Source organism: Salvelinus alpinus, chromosome 3 (genome assembly GCF_045679555.1).
Source record: "Salvelinus alpinus chromosome 3, SLU_Salpinus.1, whole genome shotgun sequence".
Lineage (NCBI taxonomy): Eukaryota > Metazoa > Chordata > Actinopteri > Salmoniformes > Salmonidae > Salvelinus > Salvelinus alpinus.
In genome coordinates, this window is record NC_092088.1 from 41,671,003 (window position 1) to 41,697,211 (window position 26,209).

Consider the following 26,209-nt stretch of genomic DNA (forward strand, 5'->3'; position numbering starts at 1 on the left):
ATGATATAGTGAAGTCTTGTTACGTTCTAGGATCTCTGAGGAATACATACGAACGTGATTTGACCCGTTGAAACAACGTTAAAGGTGAGATTTTCACAGATTCCTTAATTTGCAAATTGAACGAGTGGAAATACAAAATAGATTGTGCATGCTATATGGACCTTTTTAGGATATGAAAAAGGATTTTATCTAACAAAACGACACTATGTTATCTCTGGGACTCTTTGGATGATAAATCAGAGCAAGATTTCAGAATGTAAGTACACATTTCACCTTCAGAGGTGAATTTATCAAACCTATCGCGGTGAAAAAAGTGTTTTGTTGTTGGGAGCTCTCCTCAAATAATAGCATGGCATTTTTCCGCAGTAATGGCTACTGTAAATTGGACAGTGCAGTTATATTAACAAGAATTTAAGCTTTCAGCCGATATAAGACACGTATATGTACCGACATTTGTTGTTTCTCTAAAATCTGCGATCTTGACATAAGGCGCTGCATGATTTAATGTTGTTGATGTGGTTGTTACTGACAAGAAGCACATAGCTGAGCTCTTTAATCACCACTTCATTAAGTCAGGATTCCTATTTGACTCAGCCATACCTCCTTGCCCGTCCAACATTTCCTCATCTCCCAACCCTTCTAATGCGACTATGCCCGATGCTTCTCCCTCTTTTCCCCCTGCCCCGCTACAAAGTTTCTCCCTGCAGGCAGTCACTGAGTCCGAGGTACTAAAGGAGCTCCTTAGAAAACATCTGGGTCAGATGGTTTAGACCCTTTCTTCTTTAAGGTTGCGGCCCATATCATCTCCAACCTTTTTTAACCTGTCTCTCCTTTCTGGGAGATAGTTTGTCCTTTATTTAAAGGGGGAGATAAAGCTGATCCTAACTGTTATAGGTCTATTTCTATTTTGCCCTGTTTATCAAGTGTCGGAAAAACTTGTCAATAATCAACTGACTGGCTTTCTTGATGTCTATAGTATTCTCTCGGTTATGCAATCTGGTTTTCGCTCAGGTTATGGATGTTTCACTGCAACCTTAAAGGTCCTAAATGATGTCACCATTGCCCTTGATTCTAAGCAATGTTGTGCTGCTATTTTTATTGACTTGGCCAAAGCTTTTGATACGGTAGACCATTCCTTTCTTGTGGGCCGGCTAAGGAGTATTGGTGTCTCTGAGGGGTCTTTGGCCTGGTTTGCTAACTACCTCTCTCAAAGAGTGCAGTGTATAAAGAAAATCTGCTGTCTCAGCCACTGCCTGTCACCAAGGGAGTACCCCAAGGCTCAATCCTAGGCCCCACGCTCTTCTCAATATACATCAACAACATAGCTCAGGCAGTGGGAAGCTCTCTCATCCATTTATATGCAGATGATACAGTATTATACTCAGCTGGCCCCTTCCTGGATTTTGTGTTAAATGCTCTACAACAAAGCTTTCTTAGTGTCCAACAAGCTTTCTCTACCCTTAACCTTGTTCTGAACACCTCCAAAATAAAGGACATGTGGTTTGGTAAGAAGAATTCCCCTCTTCCCATAGGTGTTATTACTACCTCTGAGGGTTTAGAGCTTGAGGTACTCACCTCATACAAGTACTTGGGAGTATGGCTAGACGGTGCACTGTCCTTCTCTCAGCACATATCAAAGCTGCAGGCTAAAGTTAAATCTAGATTTGGTTTCCTCTATCGTAATCGCTCCTCTTTCATCCCAGCTGCCAAACTAACCCTCATTCAGATGACCATCCTACCCATGCTAGATTACGGATACATAATTTATAGATCGGAAGGTAAGGGTGCTCTCGAGTGGCTAGATGTTCTTTACCATTCAGCCACCAGATTTGCCACCAATGCTCCTTATAGGACACATCACTGCACTCTATACTCCTCTGTAAACTGGTAATCTCTGTATACCTGTCGACCCACTGGTTGATGCTTATTTATAAAACCCTCTTAGGCCTCACTCCCCCCTATCTGAGATATCTACTGCAGCCCTCATCCTCCACATACAACACCCCGTTCTGCCAGTCACATTCTGTAAAAGGTCCCGAAAGCGCACACATCCCTGGGTCGCTCATCTTTTCAGTTCGCTGCAGCTAGCGACTGGAACGAGCTGCAACAAACACTCAAACTGGACAGTTTTATCTCAATCTCTTCATTCAAAGACTCAATCATGGACACTCTTACTGACAGTTGTGGCTGCTTTGTGTGGTGTATTGTTGTCTCTACCTTCTTGACCTTTGTGCTGTTGACTGTGCCCAGTAATGTTTGTACCATGTTTTGTGCTGCTACCATGTTGTGTTGCTACCATGCTGTGTTGTCATGTGTTGCTGCCTTGCTATGTTGTTGTCTTAGGTCTCTCTTTATGTAGTGTTGTTTTGTCTTGTTGTGATGCGTGTTTTGTCCTATATTTATGTTGTATTTTTATTTAAAAAATTTAATCCCAGGCCCCCGTCCTCGCAGGAGGCCTTTTGCCTTTTGGTAGGCCGTCATTGTAAATAAGAATTTGTTCTTAACTGACTTGCCTAGTTAAATAAAGGTTAAATAAAAGAAATACAAATGCCTAATGACTGGATGTTACAGTAATGAGGCTTCCCTCCCATACCTCCTGTCCTGATCTTGACATTTCACATTTACTTTTCTCCACTTTGTCCATGGAACGTCTAGTTTTAATGAGCACAACATGATGAGGTCGGAGACTGTTTGTGGCTTGTTTTCCATGTCAAACTGGAAATATTCTAATGGAGGGCAGTAATATCAGCCATTATGACAATGCATTGTCTCATGCCAGGGTGTACTGGATATCATTGCATACTAATGTATGTGTCTGTGCGTGTCTGTGCTTACTTGCTTTATGTGAGTTTGGTTCCAGTCCTAAGTTAGTTGGTAGCTCACTCTCTGTTCTTCTGTCCTTGTCTCCCCTGCAGGTGTGCATCGTGCAGAAGAGGGACACAGAGAAGATGTACGCCATGAAGTACATGAACAAACAGCAGTGCATAGAGAGAGACGAGGTCCGAAACGTCTTTAGAGAGCTAGAGATTCTACAGGAAATTGAACATGTTTTTTTAGTAAACCTCTGGTGACTATCCTGTGTTTTTTTCACTCTCTAAACTGTTTGTACATTCTGCATGCCTCGGCTGGTACCCTGTGTGTGCGTGCGTGTGTGTGTGTGGATTCTCTGTTGGTGGTGGATGCATGTTTTAACCCTCAATTGGACAATGAGATGAGAATGTTAAATTGAAGGGAAACAACAGTTGTGGTCTCTGTCTCAAATGACACCCTATTTATAGTGCACTACTTTCGACCAGAGCCTTTTGATAAGTCAAGGCCTGCCGACTGTGCCAGTTTTAACGGACCCAGAAAGTGGTGATACGGCTCTGGTCAAAAGTAGTGCACTATATAGGGAACATGAGATTTGACCAGATGATTTTCATCCAGATCCATGAGCCCATTGCACCACACATTTCTTAATGGCTGTAATGTAAAGTAAGTTGACCCAATACTTTCCCCTCAGGAGTATGATATCTGGGTGATGTCGGGGACCAGCTTCGTTATTCAACTATCTCCGTGTCTCCGCAGCACATATTCTAAATGTAATTGGGAAGCTAGCACAGTGCTTACAGCATATTACACCAAAGCACTTTGCTCCTGTTTAATTGGTAGAATGATATTGCACACGGCGGTAATATCCTCTGAGTAATTGATACAGGGAGCGTCGATCATTTCATGCACACCCGTTATCACCGAGCACCAAGACAAAAGTACACCCGCACACACTGCAGCTTATTAGTCTAAGTCTTGTATGCATGTTAGTTTTTATCCGAAGTTGGCGATGATTAAAGGTTTTTTTTGTCTCAGAGAAGCTTCCAAACTAAAATACACAGAGGGCTTTTTAATGAGGTGGTGGTAGTAGTAGTAGGGCCTGTGTGTGTGTGTTTTTTTTTGTATATAATTCCCTCAAGGAGTGTATAGCCCTATCCTTGTTCTAGTTTCCCTGCTTTTCTCTGATTGGCTCTGCTCAGCTCTGTATCTGTGCATCTATGGCACATCAAAAGCCCCATTTAGTGACAAAGACACAGCAGCGTTATGAGCAGGCAGGAATTATAGGATAGGAAGGCACATCCTCAACCGTCCCCATCAAACTGTTCATATTTAGCAAAACAAAGGTAGAAAGCTGGCAAAACCCACATGGAGACGGCCTGCCTGACAGGCCACAGCTGTTCCCGTCTGTCGACTCGGGAACAACCGATACAGTATGTTTTTTCCAAAGTTGATTTGCTCTTTGAAACCCACGGACCCCAAACCTGAGCAGCTGTCGGTACCGTAATACTGGCCAGCCTGGTCCCCTGCCAAGCCACCAGAGAACGAACGGCGGAGTTTCTGAAATAACTTTGTACAGAGTGTATCAATCACACTAGCCTCATTTGTGCATTCTTCCTGCAGATGAAGGCTCTCACTGACCAGACTCCTTTTTTTGGGTTGATTTGGCCTTCCTGTTGGGTTCTTCCTTGGCTTGTCTGAAGTTGACATCTCATGTCCTGCTGAGCCTATCGCGCTTACTCAGTGAAACATCGAATGAGAACAGGCTCTGACTTTCTCTCCTCAAACCAGAGAGAGAGGAGCTCGGCACAGAGACGTAAAGGAATTCACTGTTTATTTTCCTGTCTAAAACAGGAAACGGTCTCCTTCTTCCTTCATTCATTATTTGTTCTTACTTTCAATCAATCAGGTGATGAGGAGTTCCTAATATGGATGTCATTACAATATTTGGTGATACTTTACGACCCTCTTTACAGTGTAAGGGTCAGGAGTTTAATTAGTACTGTCCGTGGGTACGCTGCTGCACATCGTAAGTCTCTGCTGACTTGCAGAACATTGGCCCGTGTCCTTGGGCATGTACTGCGTTATGTGCTCTGGCTGTAGGGGTTTGCCCAACGAGGTGTTCCATTATTGATGGACTGAAGATGGGCCAACCAGGGTTTCTGGGAACTGTAGTGCCTATATTCCCCAAGGTAAACATCAGAGGGTGCCACTCATGAGAACGCCAGCTTTGATTAAGATTGGTCGGAGTTGTTTCCGAGATACAACGCCAGAAAGAGAGGGGGAGAGCGGAGGCTTGAGAGAAACGGCCATCCCGTAAAGTAACGATTCTTGAAATCGCAACGAATGCGAGAGAGAGAGAGGGGGGGGGGGCGGTTTGAGAGGGGTGGGAGGAGGTGGGGGTAAAATGTGTTAAGGGATTTGGGCTTTGTTTAGTTTGTCAAAACAGAGTTTCACCATCTACGAAGCTTTGGATTTGCTTCCTTCTCTCTATCTCACACACACACACACACCATTTTGAAGCCTAGGTTTGCTTTCATTATGATGTTGTGAATTCTGTTGGTTTTCTTTTGAAAAAAAGCTCCATCCATTGCTTCAGAGATAATTCATTAGAGGGAACCTGGGCACCGAATCCACATCACTAGAACAAGACTGCTTAAAAAGCCTGGAGGACTGTCAAGTTTGCTGCGTGCGCTAATTGCCGTGACCGTTCACTTGCTGCAGATAGATGCCATATAATGTGTAGGAGTGGGATATATATGTATTCAATTGGATTAGCCACCTTGAGAGAATTTTTTTTTTTGTATCATCTGCAGCATTCAAGAGATCCACCCAAATCACCCAAGCCATCACGACACGGGTGTAGACGCGGTCTACGTCTCATCCCCCGATCAATTTGTATTTCTAAATCGCCGAGGTCATTTTTCCATACCCGGACGTACAGTATTACATGCATTAAGTGTATGCAGCGGAATTGATCCTGTGCACTTTCCAGTGTAAATCATTACCGGGACAAGGTTTTGCCTTAAGCATTACATTGAAACAAATCTACTCTCAAACACCGTTGGCCAGATTCCCCTGGGATGTGGACGGAGGCAGTGGAAGCTGAACCAAGCGAAGAAGAAAGTGATGCGAGAGGGAGTTAATGTGTCAGAGCGGAGCACTGTGGGATATTTGTCGTCTGTGAGCTGAGGCTTTGGAGACCCTTTTAAAGAGGGGTTTTAACGGCATCGCAGAGGGTGAGTCATCAGTGGGATCCGCTGAGCGGCGTTCTTCCTCCGCTGTCCGTCCATCCTGTCCATCAGAGAGAGTGAGAGACTGAGCGAGAGAGAGAGAGAAGTCACTGTGGTGAGAATAGATGCACACACCCTGTCCTCCTCCGTGTCCATTAAGAATATTGATTCCTTGGCAGAAGAGAACAATGCTCTGGGAGACGGTGAGACAAGTTAGAGCTTTACTCCAAACACAATAGGCATAACAAGCCCTGGGTGGAAGCTTAGGTTCTGTTGACATCCATAAAATTAACTGAAGGATATTTCCTCAGGGTCTAAGTCCTATTCGCTTTCTTCTCCTGCTGTTACAAACGCATTTATACAGCAGTCTGCATTAGATACAGAGTGTCACAGGAGTTAGTCACAGTCACAGGACTCTGTAACTTTCCACTGTAACTTTCCAAAGCAACCTCGCCATTAAAGTGATGTTCTTTTCTCTGCAATTGTAACTTTCCAGAGCCACCTTACCGTTTTACGGTCCTGTAGGACGTTCGAAGTGCACCTTGTGAAATAAGGCCAGTGGAGGTGGGGAGAGGGGTGTGCTGAGGGGAACGGGGGGGGGGGGGACTAGGCTAGGGACCGCAGAGCGAGAGGCAGCGCTCACTCATTCATTGCATTGTTAGAGGGATCCTCAGAGGAGCCGGATGTGTCTTGTGATCCAGCCCCTTGACCAGCCTGAGCCACGCTGTCTCTATCACAAGACTATCTAGGCCACAGTCACAAAGCAGACCACATTCAAAGCCCCGTGTCTCTTTTTTTTTCTCTCTTACTCTCTCTCGCTCTCTCTCTACCCCATCTCACCCCCATGTCTCTTTCACCCTCTCTCCCCTCCATGTCTTTCTCCTCCCTCGCTCTCTCTCTCTCTCTCTCTCCTTCTCCCTACGCTTCCCTCGGCTCATTTGTCATCATGGCCTGATTATTTCAGCCTGTTTCTCAGACTCTTTTCAGCATGGTAACCTTCCTCTGTACTCTGCTGTCCCAGTCAGTCCAGGCCTGTCCTGGCTGTTCCACATGGCCCCTCTTCTCCTTGGCCCTGCCAAAATTCTCCCAAGGCTCAGACCTTAGCCAGGTCCCCAATCAACTGTCTTGGTCATATTTGACCCATGACAAGTCCATTCTCAAGCTGTTTCCTCTTACAGCTTTCTCTTTTATAGTCTTTTTTCTTCTTCAGAACTTTAACTTCTGTAATATTGTCAATGAGAGAGGAGATAAAAGGAGATGTTTGGAGAACTCCGTTTGTGTCTGGTCACACACATTACAGTTCTCCTCTTTCACTAACTTGCTTTCATCTCATCCATTTGTCTTAGCTGCTGCCTTGGCCTCTCCTTGAACAATTTTTACAGACATTTTTACAGGGTGCTTGTGTGCTTTGATTTTGAATTCCCCAAACGTGTCTAGTGAGACACATGCTGTATTTGGTAAAGCATTCATCCGGAATGTTCTCTCGCTCTCTCGCGCTCTCACTCTCTCTCGCTCTCGCTCTCTTCTTCTCTCTCACTGTCTGTCGCTCCCTGTCCTTGGTGTTAAATCTGAATGTGACAACGCTGTCACTATCCGAGCTTAAATACGGCTCAGATGTCAGCTCCACGTCTGACAGTTTACCTGAAGGGGATGTGGAAACTGCTCTAATCTCAGCCACGGGGGGCTCAGGAAACGGGCCCTAATACCACTGCTATCACACTGGATGCCACAGAGGGCATTCTATTCACCATCAGCTGCATGCTGCTCGGGATCAGGGCATGACAAGGAGGTGATAAGAAGGTGACAATAACTAGGGACTTGTGGACAGCAAACTCCGTCTCAACCGATCTCAGCCTGGCCATCTGTGTGACGCTGTGTGTGTTTGGAGTGGAGGTTAGGTGTGTTAGAAGATCTCCAGTCATCAGACCAAGCTGTCGGAACACGTCACCGGGATGTCCACCATTAGATCCTGCACCGGTTTTCTCTTGATCTGAAGGAAGATGGGCGCTTTGGTGGACATTCTTTAATGTCATGCTTTTTTTTGACTGCAAGAGACTGTATTTTATCCCTAGGTCAGTGATTCCCGAACTCGGTCCTGGGGATCCCAACGGGAGCACGTTTAGGTTTTTGCCCTAGCACTACACAGCTGATTCAAATCATCGAAGATGAATGATGAGTTGATTATTTGAATCAGCTGTGTAGCGCTAGGGCACAAAACCTAAACGTGCTCCCGTTGAGATCCCCAGGACCGAGTTTGGGAAGCACTGCCCTAGGCTATAGATGATTTCACTGACTTACAATAATAACCTTATACAATGCTGATCACATAAGTCCAATATTGTGTTTAGCATGGATCCCTCCCAATCCCTCCTTCTCAGAACTTCTTCTCAACCAATCCCTCTGACAGAAATGGGCAATCCCTGTCAATCATTTTTATTTTATGGGGAATATTATGTGAGGCAGTAATCTTTTTCAAAATCGGACCATTTTATCAGTTGATCGGTGTGTTCCTTTTGACGTCAGGGCTTGATATCGTAGTGAACAGCGTTCGCCGTTGCAAAACCGATGTCTTGGAGAGGATAGGTTGATTTTCACTCGCTCTGAAACACGGTGCTCCATTTTTCTCGGATATAGAGAGCAAGAAATTGCGCCTGGAGAGCGCCAATCAAAATGCCCCCTGAGTGTGTGGGGTTAAGCCTGGTGATATAGAGCTAGGATGAGGAAATCTGCCAAGATGAAAAATATATAATAATGCTGCAATAATCTACCAGGCTTTAATGGAAAAATAAAGAAATCTCTCGGCTTGAGCGCCTCCGGAAAGCCTTCTCGCTCTCTCTATCGCGCTCTCTCTCTCTCTCGCGCTCTCTCGCTCTCTCTCTGTTGTGACTACTGTGAGATGATTGTGGGTTTCTGACATGTTGTGTTTACGTTCGGTGTGGTTTGGGTTTCCAGTGTGCCGCTGGCGCTTGGTGTTTTAGTCGACACCTGTGGAGAGGGGGTGTAGTAGAGTGTCCCAAATCCCACCCAGATTATTTTCTGGGGCGCCTTTTAATGTGATGTGCTTGATTAGTAAGCCTGATTGACAACGATCTTTAGCCGTCCATCAGCCGTTTTCAATTAAGAGACATCAATCAAAGGCTGGCTCTGTTCTCGCCTTAATTTGGCAATCACTCTCCTGCGTTCACGCACTCCGACAAACGTCAGCTCGTTTAAGATAGCGATCACTCTCAAAGTTATCGCTCCCACTGTGCTTGTTTTGAGCTTACATGTGAGTACGCACTCACACCAACTCCTGCGTACGTTAACACATAATAGGCTATAGGCCGGGGCTCTCTAACCCTGTTCCTGGAGAGCTGCTCTCCTGTAGGTTTTCGATCCAACCCCACTTGTAACTAACCTGATTTCAGTTTATCAACCAGCTAATTATTAGAATTAGGTGCGCTAGATTAGGGTTGGAATGAAAACCTACAGGACGGTAGCTCTCCAGGGACAGAGTTGGAGAGCCCTGATCTACGCACACGCAAACTCAGTTCCACACATACATAGTGAGTGTCTTGTGTGAGATATGCTACGGTTTTACTGTTGTGTGTTTTTGCGGTTGGTAGATGCAGGGTTCAGCAGGAGGCATGTGGTCAGCATGTTTTGCGCCTGTGTGTCTTGTTCCCGTGTGTGTCCTTGTTTGTCTGTATCCTGGCCCTAACAGGATGTTGACTGAGCCCTCTGACCTCCGCCTTGTGTCCCAGGTACTCGTTCCAGGACGAGGAGGACATGTTCATGGTGGTGGATCTGCTGCTGGGAGGGGACCTGCGCTACCACCTCCAACAGAACGTCCATTTCAACGAGGACGCTGTCAAACTCTACCTGTGTGAGATGACCCTGGCACTGGACTACCTGCAGAGCCAGCACATCATCCACAGGTATGGGCTAGAATAATGACACCGTTTCTCCAAAACACCCAGCAGGTGATTGCTAACACACAGCTGGCCATCGTCTGCTTTTAGCTGTTCGTCTTACCTCCCTGGTTATGCCTCTCCTGGGTGCCACTCCTGGGACTCCTGGCCTTCTCTCTCCCACGCCCTGCTCCAGAGACCCGACATCCCGTCGCCTGCATGTCCAGAGGGAGATGAATGGCCTGCGTTAGGGGGTGTAATGATGCATCATCATTCTTTTCTCATCTGTCTTGTGTGTCCCCGGGGCAGAGCGGGTAGTCCTGCATCACTCTTTTCACTGTCCCGGGCTCTGACACCGGCTACACGCTCACCTCACTGCAGTACTTGAGAACCGCCACTCTTGGTCTGATGATGTAGCCTTTCAATATGTGGGCTCGTCGGAGGAAAAGCCACAGCTTTTAATTGACTAGTATATCACTGGACAGTGATTTAGTTCTTTTGTATGCTTTTTAAGGAGCTGAGTTCTCTCCATCAGATTTTGAAACTTAAATGGGTTTAGGAGCCTATAGGCTATGTGTGTCCAGCAGTCTGTTGTTTTGCTGAACAGAATTGTCTCTATAATCACCTGGGAATTCTCCTTTCATTTTTGCTTCTTCGCATATCTAAACAAAGCTCCGGTATCTATGTTGCTGTAACCATCAATCTTCTTCAGCGTGGGATGACTTGCAGTCGTGAGTTTTTGTTGAAATTGCCGAGTGCAGTGAAAAGTGTCAGTGCTGTAAATGAAAAGTGTTTGGGTCCCTGTAGACCCTGAACTCCACTCACCGATGGCCTCAAGATGTTTTAACCTTTATTCCGAAGCTCGTTTTCAGCAAATCGCTCCTCGAAAGTGCAAAGAACTGTGTGGGTGCTCGCATACTGGTGAGAAGGTGAGTGCGTGTGTGCGTTTGTGCCGTTGAGCACACACATACACACAATGATGTCGATCCAACTAGATCATCACACACTTGTCCTTTCTTTAAACTCAGCAGTTAATTAAAAACATTTTCACCTCGTGAACTTGATAAATGTGCTTCGGGTTGGCGGTATCCAGATTGTCGTACCGTTTCTGTACCATACCGGGGTATACGGTATTACCGGAAGTGCACACAAGGGGTGCTATTTAAAATATATATGTATTGATTTTTTTTTATGCACAAAACAAGTTAGGCAACAGGGATCTTGATCCAGGAGGGGATTGAATGTCTCTGCTGTAACCAAGAAGCTTGATCTTGACATCTAGCTAGCAAGTTAGTAAACCTAGCTGGAGCCCTGAGCTGGATATAATTTATTTGACACATCTTAGATTTCTTATAGTTATACTAGATTTCTTATAGCTATAATCAGTGGCGTAGCTTGCACCCCCGCAGCCCCTGCGAGGCGGGGGACCCCCCAAAAAAAGTCATACCGTCGGTATTTCGAAATACCGCGATATACAGTATACTGCCCAAGCCTTCTTGATTATCTAAATGCCAATGAAGTCAGTTAAAAAAAGAGTTTTACCAAGTTTCTCTGTTTTTATCTCATCCTGGCATCAACTGTTCTGACTGACACAATTGTGTCTGCTGGAGGAGGCCAAGTCCAATCCCTAGGTATCTGTGGCCATCTCCTGCTCTACAATTTGGTTTCACGCTGTGGGTTTGTGAAAGGAAAATACTATGTTTTTTTTTGTTGTTGCACCAACTGGGGGAAGAAGTGTCTCCTAGCAACAGTCTGCTGCTGCCATGATGCCCGAGGAATGAAAAATTTGTCCAAGCGAAGAAGTCCCCAAAGAACACCAGAACATTCCCCCTCTTTTCTTCTTCTTCTGCACCGGAGACAAACTAAAACAGTGGATTTTTTTTTTTTTACTTCCCACTTCTAAAGTGCAGGGCTTTGAGGTGGATATCCACCTCACACTTGTCAGTCGTCTGCTGCTGGAGTTTCCATGCTTGGGAAACACGGTTGACTGCATTGCTAGTCACGTAAAATAAAAATTGTGTTCAATGAGCAATGCTCTGTATGGTTTTACAAATCAAATAACCACGGTGGTGGTATGGCAGGGCGGCAGAGCTTTCATATTGGATTTTCTCGCATGGCTATAGGGCATGAATAGAATGCATTTCCATGAAACTTCTTGAGAAATCCACCAGTTAGCAATAGAGATGTACTTTTTGGTATAGAATAGCCTCGGCACTAACAGGAATGTTACTTCCTTATCCCAAAACCAGAATGAGCTGGTTTTGCGATATCGGGGCTTTCATATTGGAGTTCTTCCCATACATTTCCATTTGAATCTCTTGAGAAATACATCAGTTAGCAATATAGACTTACCTCTTGGTATAGCATAGCCTTAGTGCACATGCATTTTATAGTAGTGTAGTGTATGAGACGAGGACTCTGTGGGCTAAATGGCTTGGGCTTGTGATTACATTTCCATTTTTCTTCATTTTTTTTATTGAACCTTTTATTTAACTAGGCAAGTCAGTTAAGAACAAATTCTTATTTACAATGACGGCCTACCCCGGCCAAACCCGGACGACGCTGGGCCAATTGTGCGCCGCCCTATGGGACTCCCAATCACGGCCGGATGTGATTCAGCCTAGATTCGAACCAGGGACTGTTCGGATGTGATTCAGCCTCTTGCACTGAGATGCAGTGCCTTAAACCGCTGCGCCACTCGGGAGCCCCATTAAACCTCTTGAGGAATACACCAGTTAAAAAAAGACTTGATATATCCTGATATGGTCTTGATATATCCTGATATCATGTTAGTGTAGTGTATGAGACTCTCTATGTGGACTAAATGTATTAGTCACACTTGCGTGACAGGCTGCATAATTTAAAAAGTGGTGTGGGCTTTGCTAATTGGCTGTGGGCCGCACTGGTGGGTAAACACCAAGGTGTTGTTTGTGTTGGGTCTCCACTGCATGGGTGCCCCATGAAATAAGCATGTGTGGAGAAAACCTGCAAGTGTCTCCAAGGGATTGGATTGGAAATCGCCATGTTCCCGCTCATCCATGTCCAATGTAGTGTTGTAGGGATCGATACATCGCAACACATACACACCTGGGCACGCATTCGCATATGTAATACACAGCCACGTGATGTAAGCATAGAATAAAATACGTCAAGACACACACACACCTACAAGCCTCAACACGCCGATACACATTCTGTTCCACACACGTGCAAGCAGATGCACGTGCGCACTTAGAAACGCACATTCTGTGACACACGTATTATATTGACTATAAATAGTTCCATGTTCTTAGACATTGATGTATGTGTGTTTCTCTCCCTCTTTCTCTCACAGGGATATCAAACCAGACAACATCTTGTTGGACGAGCAAGGTGAGCAGGCCTCCTCTTAGAGATTACTTTTGTCCTGTACTCTTTACATGTTCGCGACATGTCACAGACAGACCTGTGTACAGGTTTTACCGTCATGTAACATACTACAGTGCGTTCAGAAAGTATTCACACCCCTTGACTTTTTCCACATTTTGTTGTTGTGCCTGAATTTACATTTAAATTGAGATTTTGCGTTAGTGGCGTACGCACAATACCCCATATGTCAATGTGGAATTGTGTTTTAAGACATTTTTACAAATTAACTAAAAATGAAAAGCTGAAATGTCTTGATTCAATAAGTATTCAACCCCTTTGTTATGGCAAGACGCATAACAAGTTGCATTTACTCACGCTGTGCAGTAATAGGATTCAACATGATTTTGAATGACTTCCTCATCTCTGTACCCCACACATCTGTAAGGTCCCTGAGTCAAGCACTTTCACAGATTCAACCACAAAAAGCAGGGAGGCTTTCCAATGCTTCGCAAAGAAGGGCACCTATTGGTAGATGGTTAAACATAAAGACAAAGGAGACAGTGAATATCCCTTTGAGCATGGTGAAGTTATTAATTACATGTTGGATGGTGTATTAATACATCCAGTCACTGCAAAGATACAGGTGTCCTTCCTAACTCAGTTGCCGGAGAGGAAGTAAACCGCTCAGGGATTTTAAAACAGCTAAACATTCTATTATTTTGGGGACAGGTTGAAAAGCATCAAACTTTTATAGCAATTTAGCTAGCTAGCTTGCGGTTGCTATCTCATTTGTCCTATTTAGCTAGCTTGCTGTTGCTAGCTAATATGTCCTGGGATATAAACGTAGAGTTGTTCTTTTACCTGAAATGCACAAGGTCCTCCAACAATTAATCCACACGTAAAACGGTCAACCGAATCGTTTCTAGTCATCTGTCCTCCTTCCAGACCTTTTCTTCTTTGGACTTTATATGGCGATTGGCATCTAAACTTGCTTGAGGGGGCTTAACTATTTCAGAATAAAAATAAACGGGATGGAGCTATGCACAGGCAAAATCCTAGAGAAAAAACTCCTTCAGTCTGCTTTACACCAGAGACTGGGAGAGGAATTCACCTTTCAGCAGGAGAATAACCTACATCACAAATCTACGCTGGAGTTGTTTACCAAGAAGACCGTGAATGTTCCTGAGTGGCCAAGTTAGAATTTTGACTTAAATCTGCTTGAAAATCTATGGCAAGACTTTAAAAATCGCTCTCTAGTCATGATCCCCAACATCTTGACAGAGCTTGAAGAATTTTGAAAAGAATAATCGGCAAATATTGCGCAATCCACATGTGCAAAACTCTTATAGACTTATCCAAGAAGACTCACAGCTGTAACCATTGCCAAATGTGTTTCTAACGTGTTGACTCAGGGGTTTGAGTACTTATGCAACAGCTATTTTAGTTATGACATTTTTTTCTTGCACTTTGACATTAGAGTATTTTGTGTAGATTGTTGACAAAAAAGGACAATTAAATACATTTTAATCCCACTTTGTAACACAACACAATGTGAAGAAATACAAGGAATGCTTTTGCAAGGCACTGTATATGTTTTATTGTCACGTACACCGGATAGGTGCAGTGAAATGTGTTATTTTACAGGGTCAGCCATAGTATTTTGGCACCCCTGGAGAAAATTAGTGTTAAGTGCCTTGCTCAAGGGCACATCAACAGATTTTTCACATTAGTAGGGGCCGTGGCAGGATTCATAACCCCGTCGCTAGCGGTTATATGTGGTCTGGATTTGGCAGTACTACCACTAGACCAGACTCCGGCACACAAGTCTTGTTGACACACTGAATCATGTTTTCATTAAGCTATTTGTGTTTTATTTTTCGTTACAGTTAGTTAGTCAGAGTTAGATACTGTAGCTTGAAGTTTATTTTGGCTAGTTTTGTTGGAGAAATAAACATGTTTTTTGAATTTTATGGATGTTGTGTTAAATATAAGTAGTTTGGTTCTGATGCTGCATTCATGACAAATGGGAAAATTGGAAAATACTACTAATAACAAATTCTAGTGTTCGAAACCCATATTAATAGATTGTTTTTATAAATAATGTTTTATTGTTCCATTTAACTGCCGAAAATGCTGTTGGCAAGGTAATTTCCTTAATATGCGATGTGAGAGTTCAGCATATGGGAGAAGTCGGAGCTCAGAGATGGTAGACATGTTTCCCACTAACCAATAAAATTAGATGTTATGAATGCACCATAAGCACGATATCTTCACAGGCCACGCCCACCTGACAGACTTCAACGTTGCTACAATAATCAAGGATGGAGAGAGGGCCACTGCCTTAGCTGGAACCAAGCCCTACATGGGTAAGACTGTTATTCCTTCAACCCTTGGAAACCCTTATCACTGGCCTGGTCCCAGATCTGTTTGTGGCGTCTTGCCAACTCTTATGGTCATTGCCACAACTATGACAAGGCAGATCTGGGACCCGGAAACCTTATCATTAACATACTGTGTAAATATCCATCAGTAAGCTATGGTCTTGACTGGGTGTAGCCTAGCTGTCTGAACCTGTCTTTGTTGTATCCCCTTCAGCACCAGAGATCTTCCAGTCCTTTGTGAGTGGGGGGACGGGTTATGCCTTTGAGGTGGACTGGTGGTCACTAGGCGTGACTGTCTTCGAGGTGCTGCGTGGATGGGTAAGGAAAGGCATTCTGGGCAGTGGAGCTGTTCTTGAGTTATGACAACTGACGCTTACTGTATGTGGTTGATACTTATCTCTTTCCATCTCTCTCTCTCTCTCACTGTCTGTCTATGCTTTCCTCCCCCTCTATCTCCCTCCCTCTTTTTCTCTCACTCTCTTTCCCTGCCTCTCTCTCATACCACCTTAATCTCTCTATTTTCCCTCCCTCTCCCTCATACCCTCTCTCTCTTTCTCCCTCTGTCAGAGACCCTATGAAATCCATGCCAGTAACTCAGTGGAGTCTTTAATGCAGCTCTTCAGTACCGTCAGTGTGCAGTACAACACCGCCTGGCCCAAGGACCTGGTCCATCTCATGAGGAAGGTGAGTGGAAAGGGGAGGGGAGGGGGAAAAGTGGACAGCAGAGGAAAGTTGTGAGGAGAGCAGGGAAGAAGAGAGCAGAGGAGGGGAGAGGACAGGACAGGAGGGGAGGGGAGTGGAAGAGGGAAGATGGACCAGAAGTGGAGAGATGGGCTGCTGTGTGGAGAGTTGTCGGGGGAGAGTGTACAATGGAGTAGAGAGTCGAGGCAGTGGTCAGAAGACAGTGGGAGGCTAATCATAATTGCGGGTGGGGGGGGGGGGGCTCGCAGCAGTAGTGGAGGTGAACGTGGATGGAGGGAGAAGGGCCTGAGGCCAGAGGGTAAGAACGGGAGAGATTGAGAGAGGTAAGGTCAGGGAGGAGAGACTGATGGAGTGGCAGGGAGACGGAGGAGTGAGGGACTACTCTCTACTCTGCGTGTCTGCTCCATTCAGAGCCAAAGCGGAGACTCCAGAGCGATGGCATCGGTCTCTTCCGCTCGGCTGCTGATCTATTACCATGTCTGAACTCCACCGAGACAGACTTAACCAGCCCTCTGGGAGAAATGACTCGCCGTCGGAATTTCGGGTGTGGGAGAGTTGGGAGAGAGACTGTTGCCATGACAACGGACCACATCCCCCCCAAATAATTTCTCCTAGGTGTATGTTAAGCTGTACCACGGTGAAGTCAAACAGCTGTTTTCCTCCATTGTAGATACAACAATATTGATACAAGTCACATGTATTTAGTTTCTCCCCTGACAATGATCTCAATCCTTCTCTGATTCCATCTATGCAAATCAGGGTAACATCTTTATTTTGGATTCATAAGGGACCTGATCCTTGTACTGTACGACTGTGGCTGACTTAAGAGTGCCCCCTAATGGTGACACCACCTAGGTTATTGGATCTGATTTTAGCATTCGACTTGTTTTGTCTACAGTCATAAGGTTTTCACCTTCAATACAACTTTATTAATCCCTGAGGGGAATTTAGGAAGGAATGACGTGTATCTCTCTGTAGAGATGATATTCTTTTGAATCTTTAATGGGTCTAAATTAGATATAATTGTGTGTGTGTGTGTGCCTCCCAGCTGCTGACTGTGAACCCAGAGCATCGTTTCTCCAGCCTGTCTCACATGCAGACGGCTCCCTACCTCTCTGACATCAACTGGGACGCTGTCTACGAGAAGAAGATAGATGCTGGGTTCGTTCCTAACGTAAGCATGGACCATAAACCTATCACAGAGGAGCATAGAAGTTTCAGCTTATGGACACTGATTCACACATAATACAGTATATACACCACATGACCAAAAGTATGTGGACACCTGCATGTCGAACATCTCATTCCTAAATCATGGCCATTAATATGTAGTTAACCCCCCCCCCCCCCCCCACCCTTTTGCTGCTATAACAGCCAACATTCTTCTGGGAAGGCTTTCCACTAGATGTTGGAACATTTGTTTGGGGACTTGCTTCCATTCAACCACAAGAGCATTAGTGAGGTTGGGCACTGAGGTTGGGCACTGATGTTAGGCGATTAGGCCTGGCTCGCAGTCGGCGTTCCAATTCATCCCAAAGGTGTTCGGTGGGGTTGAGGTCGGGGCTCTGTGCAGGCCAGTCAAGTTCTTCCACACTGATCTCGACAAACCATTTCTGTTTGGACCTCGCTTTGTGCACAGGGGGCATTGTAATGTTGAAACAGGGAAGGGCCTTCCCCAAACTGTTGCCACAAATTTGGACACACAGAATCGTCTAGAATGTCATTGTGTGCTGTAGCGTTAAGATTTGGCGGTGAGCCTCACTCCAGCCGACGCTTGGCATTGCGCATGGTGATTTTAGGCTGCTCGGCCATGAAAACCCATTTCAAGGATACACCTGAGCTCAATTTCGAGTCACATGGCAAAGGGTCTGAGTACTTTATTTATTTTATAAAAACCTTTTTTCGCTTTGTCATTATGGGTTATTATGTGTAGATTGAAATTTATGTAATCAATTTTAGAATTAGGCTGTAACGTAACAAAATGTGGAAAAGGGGAAGGGACCTGAATACTTTCCGAATGTACCGTATTTGTCATATGCACAAATACAGTACAATGAAATGCTAACTTGCAGGTACACGTGTGTGTGCCTGTATTAGTGTATATTCATTCATTAGTGTACTGTGTGTCTTGGGTCCACAGAAGGGCCGTCTGCATTGCGACCCCACCTTTGAGCTGGAGGAGATGATACTAGAATCTCGTCCCCTCCACAAGAAGAAGAAAAGACTGGCCAAGAACAGGTCACGGGAAGCCAGCAAGGATTCCCAGTCGGTGAGTGTCACATCACCCAGTCACTACTGACTGTGCCTGAGTCATGTTCATTAGGCACCAAACTGAAGAAAACGGACTGAAACTTGGAGGTTACTACCTGAACTTGTCCAATTAGAAACGTTTATTTGTGTTTTCCGTTGCAAAATGTTTTGCTACGTCATCCCCTAAAGAATTCAACCCTTGTAAATAGTGCTTTAACCTGAGGTATTGGACAGTTTAGCAGGTCTTGGTTTACTCAGAGTGCAGGGTGCCTTCTGTAGCCTTCTGTTCCCCAGTTGTTATTTTTGTCCCTTCATTTCATGAATATCATCATCTCTTTGTCTTGAAGACCGGTTATTTGCTTGCATGATTACAGTATTTTAAGAAACCCACTTTTATTATCTGTGATTGCGGCCACAATTTACCATGGATGTTAGACAATCCATATTTAGGAGCTGTGCCAGGTTTTCATCCGCCAAGCCTCTCATTACGAGCTCCACGTTATTATTGTCGACTTTCAGTGTTATCGAAAGTGATCTCTGGGCGCTGTAATTGCAGTAAAACTCGTATATTCTAACAATAGCCGCCATCTTACTCCGGGCCTTCTATTGTGTGAGGGGGGCTGGGTTATTACATAGATTATTAAATGATGAAGCCTTCAGTGGTGTTGTGATGCCCCCCCCCCAAGTGCTTTTGGAAATATGCACTTCTATTTTTGTCCCGTGCCAAACGTTGAGGGAAGGAACACAAACAAATCACCAGGCGTGATTTAAAGGAGGGGAGAAGGGGGTGTTTGTAATCTTTCGGGTCTCGCTGGTGATTGTTTGAGGTGAAATTGATCTCCCCGTCCGCCGTTGTCGCCCTGTGTGTGTGTGTGATGATGATGGCTGTTCCCTTCCCTTGCTGCCCTCAGGAGAACGACTACCTACAGGAGTGCCTTGAAGTGGTGCAGTCTGAGTTCATGATCTTCAACCGCGAGAAGTAAGACCACATACGAAACCCTTCGCCTGGGAGACCAATCAAAATACATTCATGTTAAACCATTTAGGGAAATTGTATTTAAAGTGGCATGCGTAAGGCTGACATAACACCTACATAAGGTCTAGGCAAGCTGACATATACATGAATAGATATTTATGAATATCCCAAGCATTGTTAGCTCTATAATATACTAAGACGATATAAACGCGGACCCAATTACTGAACCTGGGAGACCAATAAAAAAAACACATTGTTACATCAGTCTTAGCTCTATTTATACCATGGTATTGTTTAATACTCATTCCTGATTGGCTTGAAGGGCATTCTAGAGCGTGTAACGCATAGTATATCAGCACGGTAGAAGTCAATGGCTATAATTCATTCTTCCATGTTCTATGTTTGAGTTGCTTTTGAAAGCAGAAGTCGAATTGAAAACATTATTGGCATTGTTGAATTCAACTTTTAAAAAATCAAGTTAGGACCAATGTTTTGGTCAGCTAAACTAGCAAGTCTATTTGTTTGGTTACCAAGGCAACTGCTGTAGCTATCTATATACTGTAGTAACTTGCTAGCTACTTCAGTCGATGTTGAACACATTTCTACCGGCAAATGTACACATTTCTAGTGGCAAATGTGTTAAATTATAGCCATGGTATAAAAGGGATAATCAACTCGGGGCTCTGGGTTCTCTGCAACGTGATGCAATTTCGTGGAAGTTTAGTTCCTCTCCGCTATTGTAATCGCATCGAACGTCGTTCATTCTTTTCGAGAGCGCATAGCCCCTTGTTGATTATCCCGTACATATGACATAAGCACTAAAATGATATAACGATTATTTACATGGTAATTTCTCCGTGTAATCTATAATTTGCAGAACAATATGCAATATGTGGTCGTCATACCAAAGGTTAGAAGGTGGTGTTATGAATCAACCTTATAATGGAGTTAGGTTTCTGCAGTCATCATTTTAAGTTTATGGTGAATAGCTGTTTATGTGCTACTGTACATCCTCCCTGTTCACTTTTGCTTCCAGTGACGTTGACATCACTCTGCAAGTCATATAGAAATGCTCTGTACATTACCTCGACTTAATGATGGCGTTACAAAAATATATAGCCGTTTTATGACCCTATATTGTTGCCATAATGCTGTGTTTATATTAAGAGATTCTACACTGGTGATAGTTCATATTTCATGTAATGAAAAAATGAGTACCTCATTTATTATTTACCTGTCTGAGATTGCAGCATAATTTGGAGTTCTTCCTGCATGGCAAATTTAGTTTTCTTATTGCTGTAATTAATGGAGCTTGAGTTCTATTTTTACTACTTGGGCATAATCTCTAGACAGATAGTATATCACAGTCCTTAGACCCCCACTATGTATTCTAATCACACATTTCTTTCCTCTCCTATCCCTTGTGTGGTTGAGTGTACATGTGTATGTATGTATGTATGTATGTATGTATGTATGTATGTATGTATGTATGTATGTATGTATGTATGTATGTATGTATGTATGTACACTACCGTTCAAAAGTTTGGGGTCACTTAGAAATGTCCTTGTTTTTTAAAGAAAAGCTATTTTTTTTGTCCATTAAAATAACATCAGATTGATCAGAAATACAGTGTAGACATTTGTTAATGTTGTAAATGACTATTGTAGCTGGAAACGGCAGATTTTTAATGGAATATCTACGTAGGCGTACAGAGGCCCATTAACAGCAACCATCACTCCTGTGTTCCAATGGCATGTTGTTGTTAGCTAATCCAAGTGTATCCTTTTAAAAGGCTAATTGATCATTACAAAACCCTTTTGCAATTATGTTAGCACAGCTGAAAACTGTTGTTCTGATTAAAGAAGCAATAGATCTGGCCTTCTTTAGACTAGTTGAGTATCTGGAGCATCAGCGTTTGTCTGTTCGATTACAGGCTCAAAATGGCCAGAAACAAAGAACTCGTCAGTCTATTCTTGTTCTGAGAAATGAAGGCTATTCCATGCGAGAAATTGCCAAGAAACTGAAGATCTCGTACAACACTGTGTGCACCGTTCTGTGAAGGGAGTAGTAAACTGGCCCTAACCAGAATGGAAAGAGGAGTGGGAGGCCCCGGTGCATAACTGAGCAAGAGGACAAGTACATTAGAGTGTCTAGTTTGAGAAACAGACGCCTCACAAGTCCTCAACTGGCAGCTTCATTAAATAGTACCCCCAAAACACCAGTCTCAACGTCAACAGTGAAGAGGCGACTCCGGGATGCTGGCCTTTTAGGCAGAGTTGCAAAGAAAAAGTCATTTCTCAGACTGGTCAATAAAAAGAAAAGATTAAGATGGGCAAAAGAACACAGACACTGGACAGGGGAGCTCTGCCTAGAAGGCCAGCATCCCGGAGTCGCCTCTTCACTGTTGACGTTGAGACTAGTGGTTTGCTGTGCTAACATAATTGCAAAAGGGTTTTCTAATGATCAATTAGCCTTTTAAAATGATAAACTTGGATTAGTGAACACAACGTGCCATTGGAACACAGGAGTGTGATGGTTGCTGATAATGGGCCTCTGTACGCCTACATAGATATTTCTTAAAACATGTGCCTTTTCCAGCTACAATAGTCATTTACAACATTAACAATGTCTACACTGTATTTCTGATCAATTTGATGTTATTTTAATGGACAACAAATGTGCTTTTCTTTAAAACAACAAGGACATTTCTAAGTGACCCCAGACTTTTGAACGGTAGTGTATGTATGTATGTATGTATGATCCCAACACTTTTTTTGGTTACTACATGATTCAATGTGTGTTATTTCATAGTTGTGTTGTCGTCACTATTATTCTACAATGTAGAAAATAGTAAGAATAAAGAAAAAACGCTTGAATGAGTAGGTGTGCCCAAACTTTTGACCGTTTCTGTGTGTCTCTCAGGTTGAAAAAGAGGCAGGAGGAGGGTGCAGAGGGAGGGGAGTCTGAAGGAGCTGCCGAGGGCGGTGATGATGGCGATGGAGACGGATCCGGGGAGGCTGAGGGAGGCACAGAGGATGAGGACCCTGAACCCGAGTCCTCCTCCAAACGAAGCATGTGCGGCTCGGTCTGCTCCTCTCCTGGCAGCTGCTAGCACCACACCACCACCTGGTGGTCTCTCAGGCTGCTGTGTGTGTGTGTGTGTGTGTGTGTGTGGAACCATGCCTATAGATACTCTAACCTCTCCTATGTAGCCATGATGACTGGAGGAACTGGAACGCACAGCAGGACAACAACGCACAAGCAGGACACAAAATGGCTCTCCTATTTCTTCTTCTGTAGCATCCACCGTTAAGGCATGAATGAAACTGCAGGGTTACAGAGCGGTCCCGCCCTCCGCGCCCTAGAATAAGCTCTAACTAATTTCTATGCAACGTACAGTATAGCATGAAAGTATCACTACGAGAGGGGATAACAAGCAGCAGAAGCCACACGATATATGAGCATGACAACATACAGAGAAATAGGAGCCAGGTTTAAGAGTTTCAACAAAAACAAAAAATGTATTTTTTTTTGCGTTCCCGCTCTTTTAGCCTCGAGTAGATGTAGCTACCTCTGCAAACTCACGTACTGAATTATTCAACTGAGTTAGACACTCTTAGTTTTCTTTCCCTGTGTAGCTCATGCAATCCCTCTCCTACTCTCTGTGCAGTCCTCCTATTCTGAACGACTATTACTGTTGTCTGGTTACCTTCTCCAAATGCCTTTCATTTCAATCATAGTATATAATTGTTCAAGTATCACAATGCCAATATGCAGTGCACATAGACATAGAATAACTATTATATTACTATGTTCTATGTAATTCTATTCCTAAGGTAGTGCAGTGGAAAGAGACTTTTTGAGGAGGGTAAATGTTGTTTCCAGTCACAGTAAGTGAGTCTTCTAATAGATACATACAATACAGTATGGGCCATTCGGGACAAGGAGGTTTTGCAATTTAAAATAAACCACTAGTTCAATCCGATAACGTAGAACCATTTTTAAGTTGATGTTGATTGTTAATCAATAGCCATTCATTACACGTTAATTGTGACTATATTATGCATCAGCATGCTGGTTTGATTTTTACTACGGTAATTTTATGCTCCTCCAACGAAACCCTTTTTCCAGACATTGTTCGTTTTTTCAAACGCCCTGTCAGTTAGAGGGACTTAGCACGTCTGTGGTGTAAATGGACGTTTTCCCTCGCCCGTCGATCTCTGTGACTGTTGCCAAGATGCTGTTTCTATTATCCCACTGCTCCACTGTGGTTTACATGCTCATACTGCTCGAGTTTTTTTATACGTTAAACATTAAACATTGTCACTACCAGGGGATCAGACCATAGAAGAAGAATCATATTGAGTGTACCCCGTAAGGGTTCAGTTCAATTGACGTGGTCTGGGAGGCTTTGCCTGTTCCAGTCTTTCTTTTTCCATGGATCGGACATGATCAGCTTCTATCGAATAGCTACAGAAGAATGTCGTAGTTGAACATAATCCCCTTATTAGACTAAGATGACCGTGAGATTTGAACAATCGTCTCAACATATGATTGTCTCGATCACTCCCATATGAAAAATGATCGCGGGGCAGTATTATTAGTTGTGTGGTTGAAACGGTCACTTAGTGGGGATAGTGGTACATTTAAGGTGGTGCCATTAGTCTCAGCCTGGACATCTGGGAACATGTAGCATTGTCCACCTTAAAACCCGAAGGCCTAACAAAGTAAGGTGTAAATGGCCTAACCTAACTCCCCACAGTTTTATGTGGGACTGCTTACTAAACGTACATGTTACTAAATTAAGAGTAGTGTGAAGCCAAACATTCATACACTGTTGTACTAATTTTATTTTCAAGTGTGCAGGCACGACTTGTAGGCAGATATGCCAAAGCTTTTCTACCATTTGCATAGCCATTTCTAAGAACTTTGTGTGTGAATGTATGTTTCCTCTCTGTAGCGCATAGAACCACTGTTCCTTCTGTGAAAATACTATAATTTGTATACAAACATTTATTGTGATTATATATAAAGGAATGTTTTTGGGGAGAAATCAAATATTAAATTATATGGAGGTAAAAAAAAAAAAAATCTGATTTCCTGTGAAAAATAAGCGCATTAGTTACGCCGATAGCGTCTCGAACCCTGCATTTTTGCATGCGCCTCTATTTACAGTTCAAAGCAGATTTTGTAGGAGAGCCAAACGCTAGGGTTTGGGTGGCTTACAGTATGTGCACATGCAAGCTTCAGGCAGTAGAATACCTTGATGTTCACCTGTGTTCTGATGATTGACAGAGGAGAGGCCTCATATAATCAGTGTAGCCCTGTCCTGCTTGCCTGTCTATGTGATGTCTAGGTTTGCTTAAAAAAAAAACTGATTTCAAGACCTACGACTGTACAGATCATTTATTCCCAGTGTTATATGGATGCCATGATATTTTAGATTGTATGCAGTGACTTTTGGCATTCCGTAGATTGTCTTAAGAATATGTTCAAGTGCACAGGCTTTTCTTTAAGTGGATGATTTAATAAGTCAGTATCTATGCCCTCCTATGCTCCAATGTGGGTAAGTTGAGGTTTTCTGTGCTTTGTTATGTATATGGGAAAGGGATAAGGCCAAGGGGTTGGGGCATTGTGTGAGTCTGCCCTTAGCTATGTGAAAAGTCTTAAATACTGCTCTTCGACATGTCTTTACATTGTCCTCACTACTGACGACTAGATGAAAAAGCTTGACTGGATGTTCAGTCTCCAGTGCTAGAAATGGCCACGTGATTGTGTTGATTGTTTGTAATGAATAGTCATGCTCGGTAGTTTATTTCTAAGTTCGACAATATTGTAGCCTAAATGTCATTCCCTTGATATAATTAAAAATGCATCTCCATTCCTGGTCGGATGTTGCTTGCCTAACCCCCAAATAATCTTTAATATGTTTGTACCATTGTGTTTACATGCTAGTTTATTGGCTAACATTGTATGTAAGTATATTTACCTGTGTGTTTCAAACAGCATTGTGATAGAACGAGTGACCAATTACCACAAGTACTTTTCCCATCAACTGGATAAGGATTAAAGCTCTCACAGATAATATTACTGTCTTATCTTTGTAGCAACATTTAGTATTGTAGTGTCCATTTTTGAGAACAAAATCTATGACCACTCCCCTCTTTGTGTTTCAATTTTGAACATGTTCTGTAAGATTTGTATGGGGACTAAATAAATACACTTGCAACTAGCCTGGGTCCCAGTGGAAGCCTTGTACCGTACCTATTCAAACTGCTCTGTGTATTGAAACATGTTGCTTTAACTGCTTTGATAAATAAATTCCTTCCAGTACTCTCTAGTGGTTTTCATCCTTCATCCACATTGAGATTATTAGTTGCCCTTAACCACTGATGCAAGGTATTATTTCAAGCCTCCCTAATGGTTTCAGGATAGGGGTTGTGTAACCTGATTCTTGATCTGTGGTAAAGGGCACGGCCTACCTTGTGGCTCTGTGCTGCATGTGTAGCTCTCAACTGGCACCAGGGGGTGGAACAGAGGCATGGGATGAGAAAGGGACACAATCCCACACGGAACAGAATGCATTACTAGATAAAAATCAAAGTATATTGTTTAGAACT

At 43.6% G+C, this 26,209-nt stretch overlaps 1 protein-coding gene across 1 annotated transcript in view; it reads left to right on the forward strand.

The window, feature by feature from the left end:
* LOC139570724 (serine/threonine-protein kinase 32C-like) overlaps positions 1-25,922 on the forward strand; it is a 106,682-nt gene extending 80,760 nt beyond the window's left edge. Inside the window, exons 3-12 of the mRNA XM_071392857.1 lie at positions 2,916-3,067; positions 9,785-9,958; positions 13,266-13,303; positions 15,556-15,645; positions 15,875-15,978; positions 16,228-16,344; positions 17,411-17,536; positions 18,503-18,631; positions 19,524-19,591; positions 22,512-25,922. Of these exons, the coding sequence (XP_071248958.1) occupies positions 2,916-3,067; positions 9,785-9,958; positions 13,266-13,303; positions 15,556-15,645; positions 15,875-15,978; positions 16,228-16,344; positions 17,411-17,536; positions 18,503-18,631; positions 19,524-19,591; positions 22,512-22,701 (1,188 nt within the window). The 3' untranslated portion in view covers positions 22,702-25,922. The remainder of the gene's footprint in view (positions 1-2,915; positions 3,068-9,784; positions 9,959-13,265; positions 13,304-15,555; positions 15,646-15,874; positions 15,979-16,227; positions 16,345-17,410; positions 17,537-18,502; positions 18,632-19,523; positions 19,592-22,511) is intronic.
* The last annotated feature ends 287 nt before the right edge of the window (positions 25,923-26,209 follow it).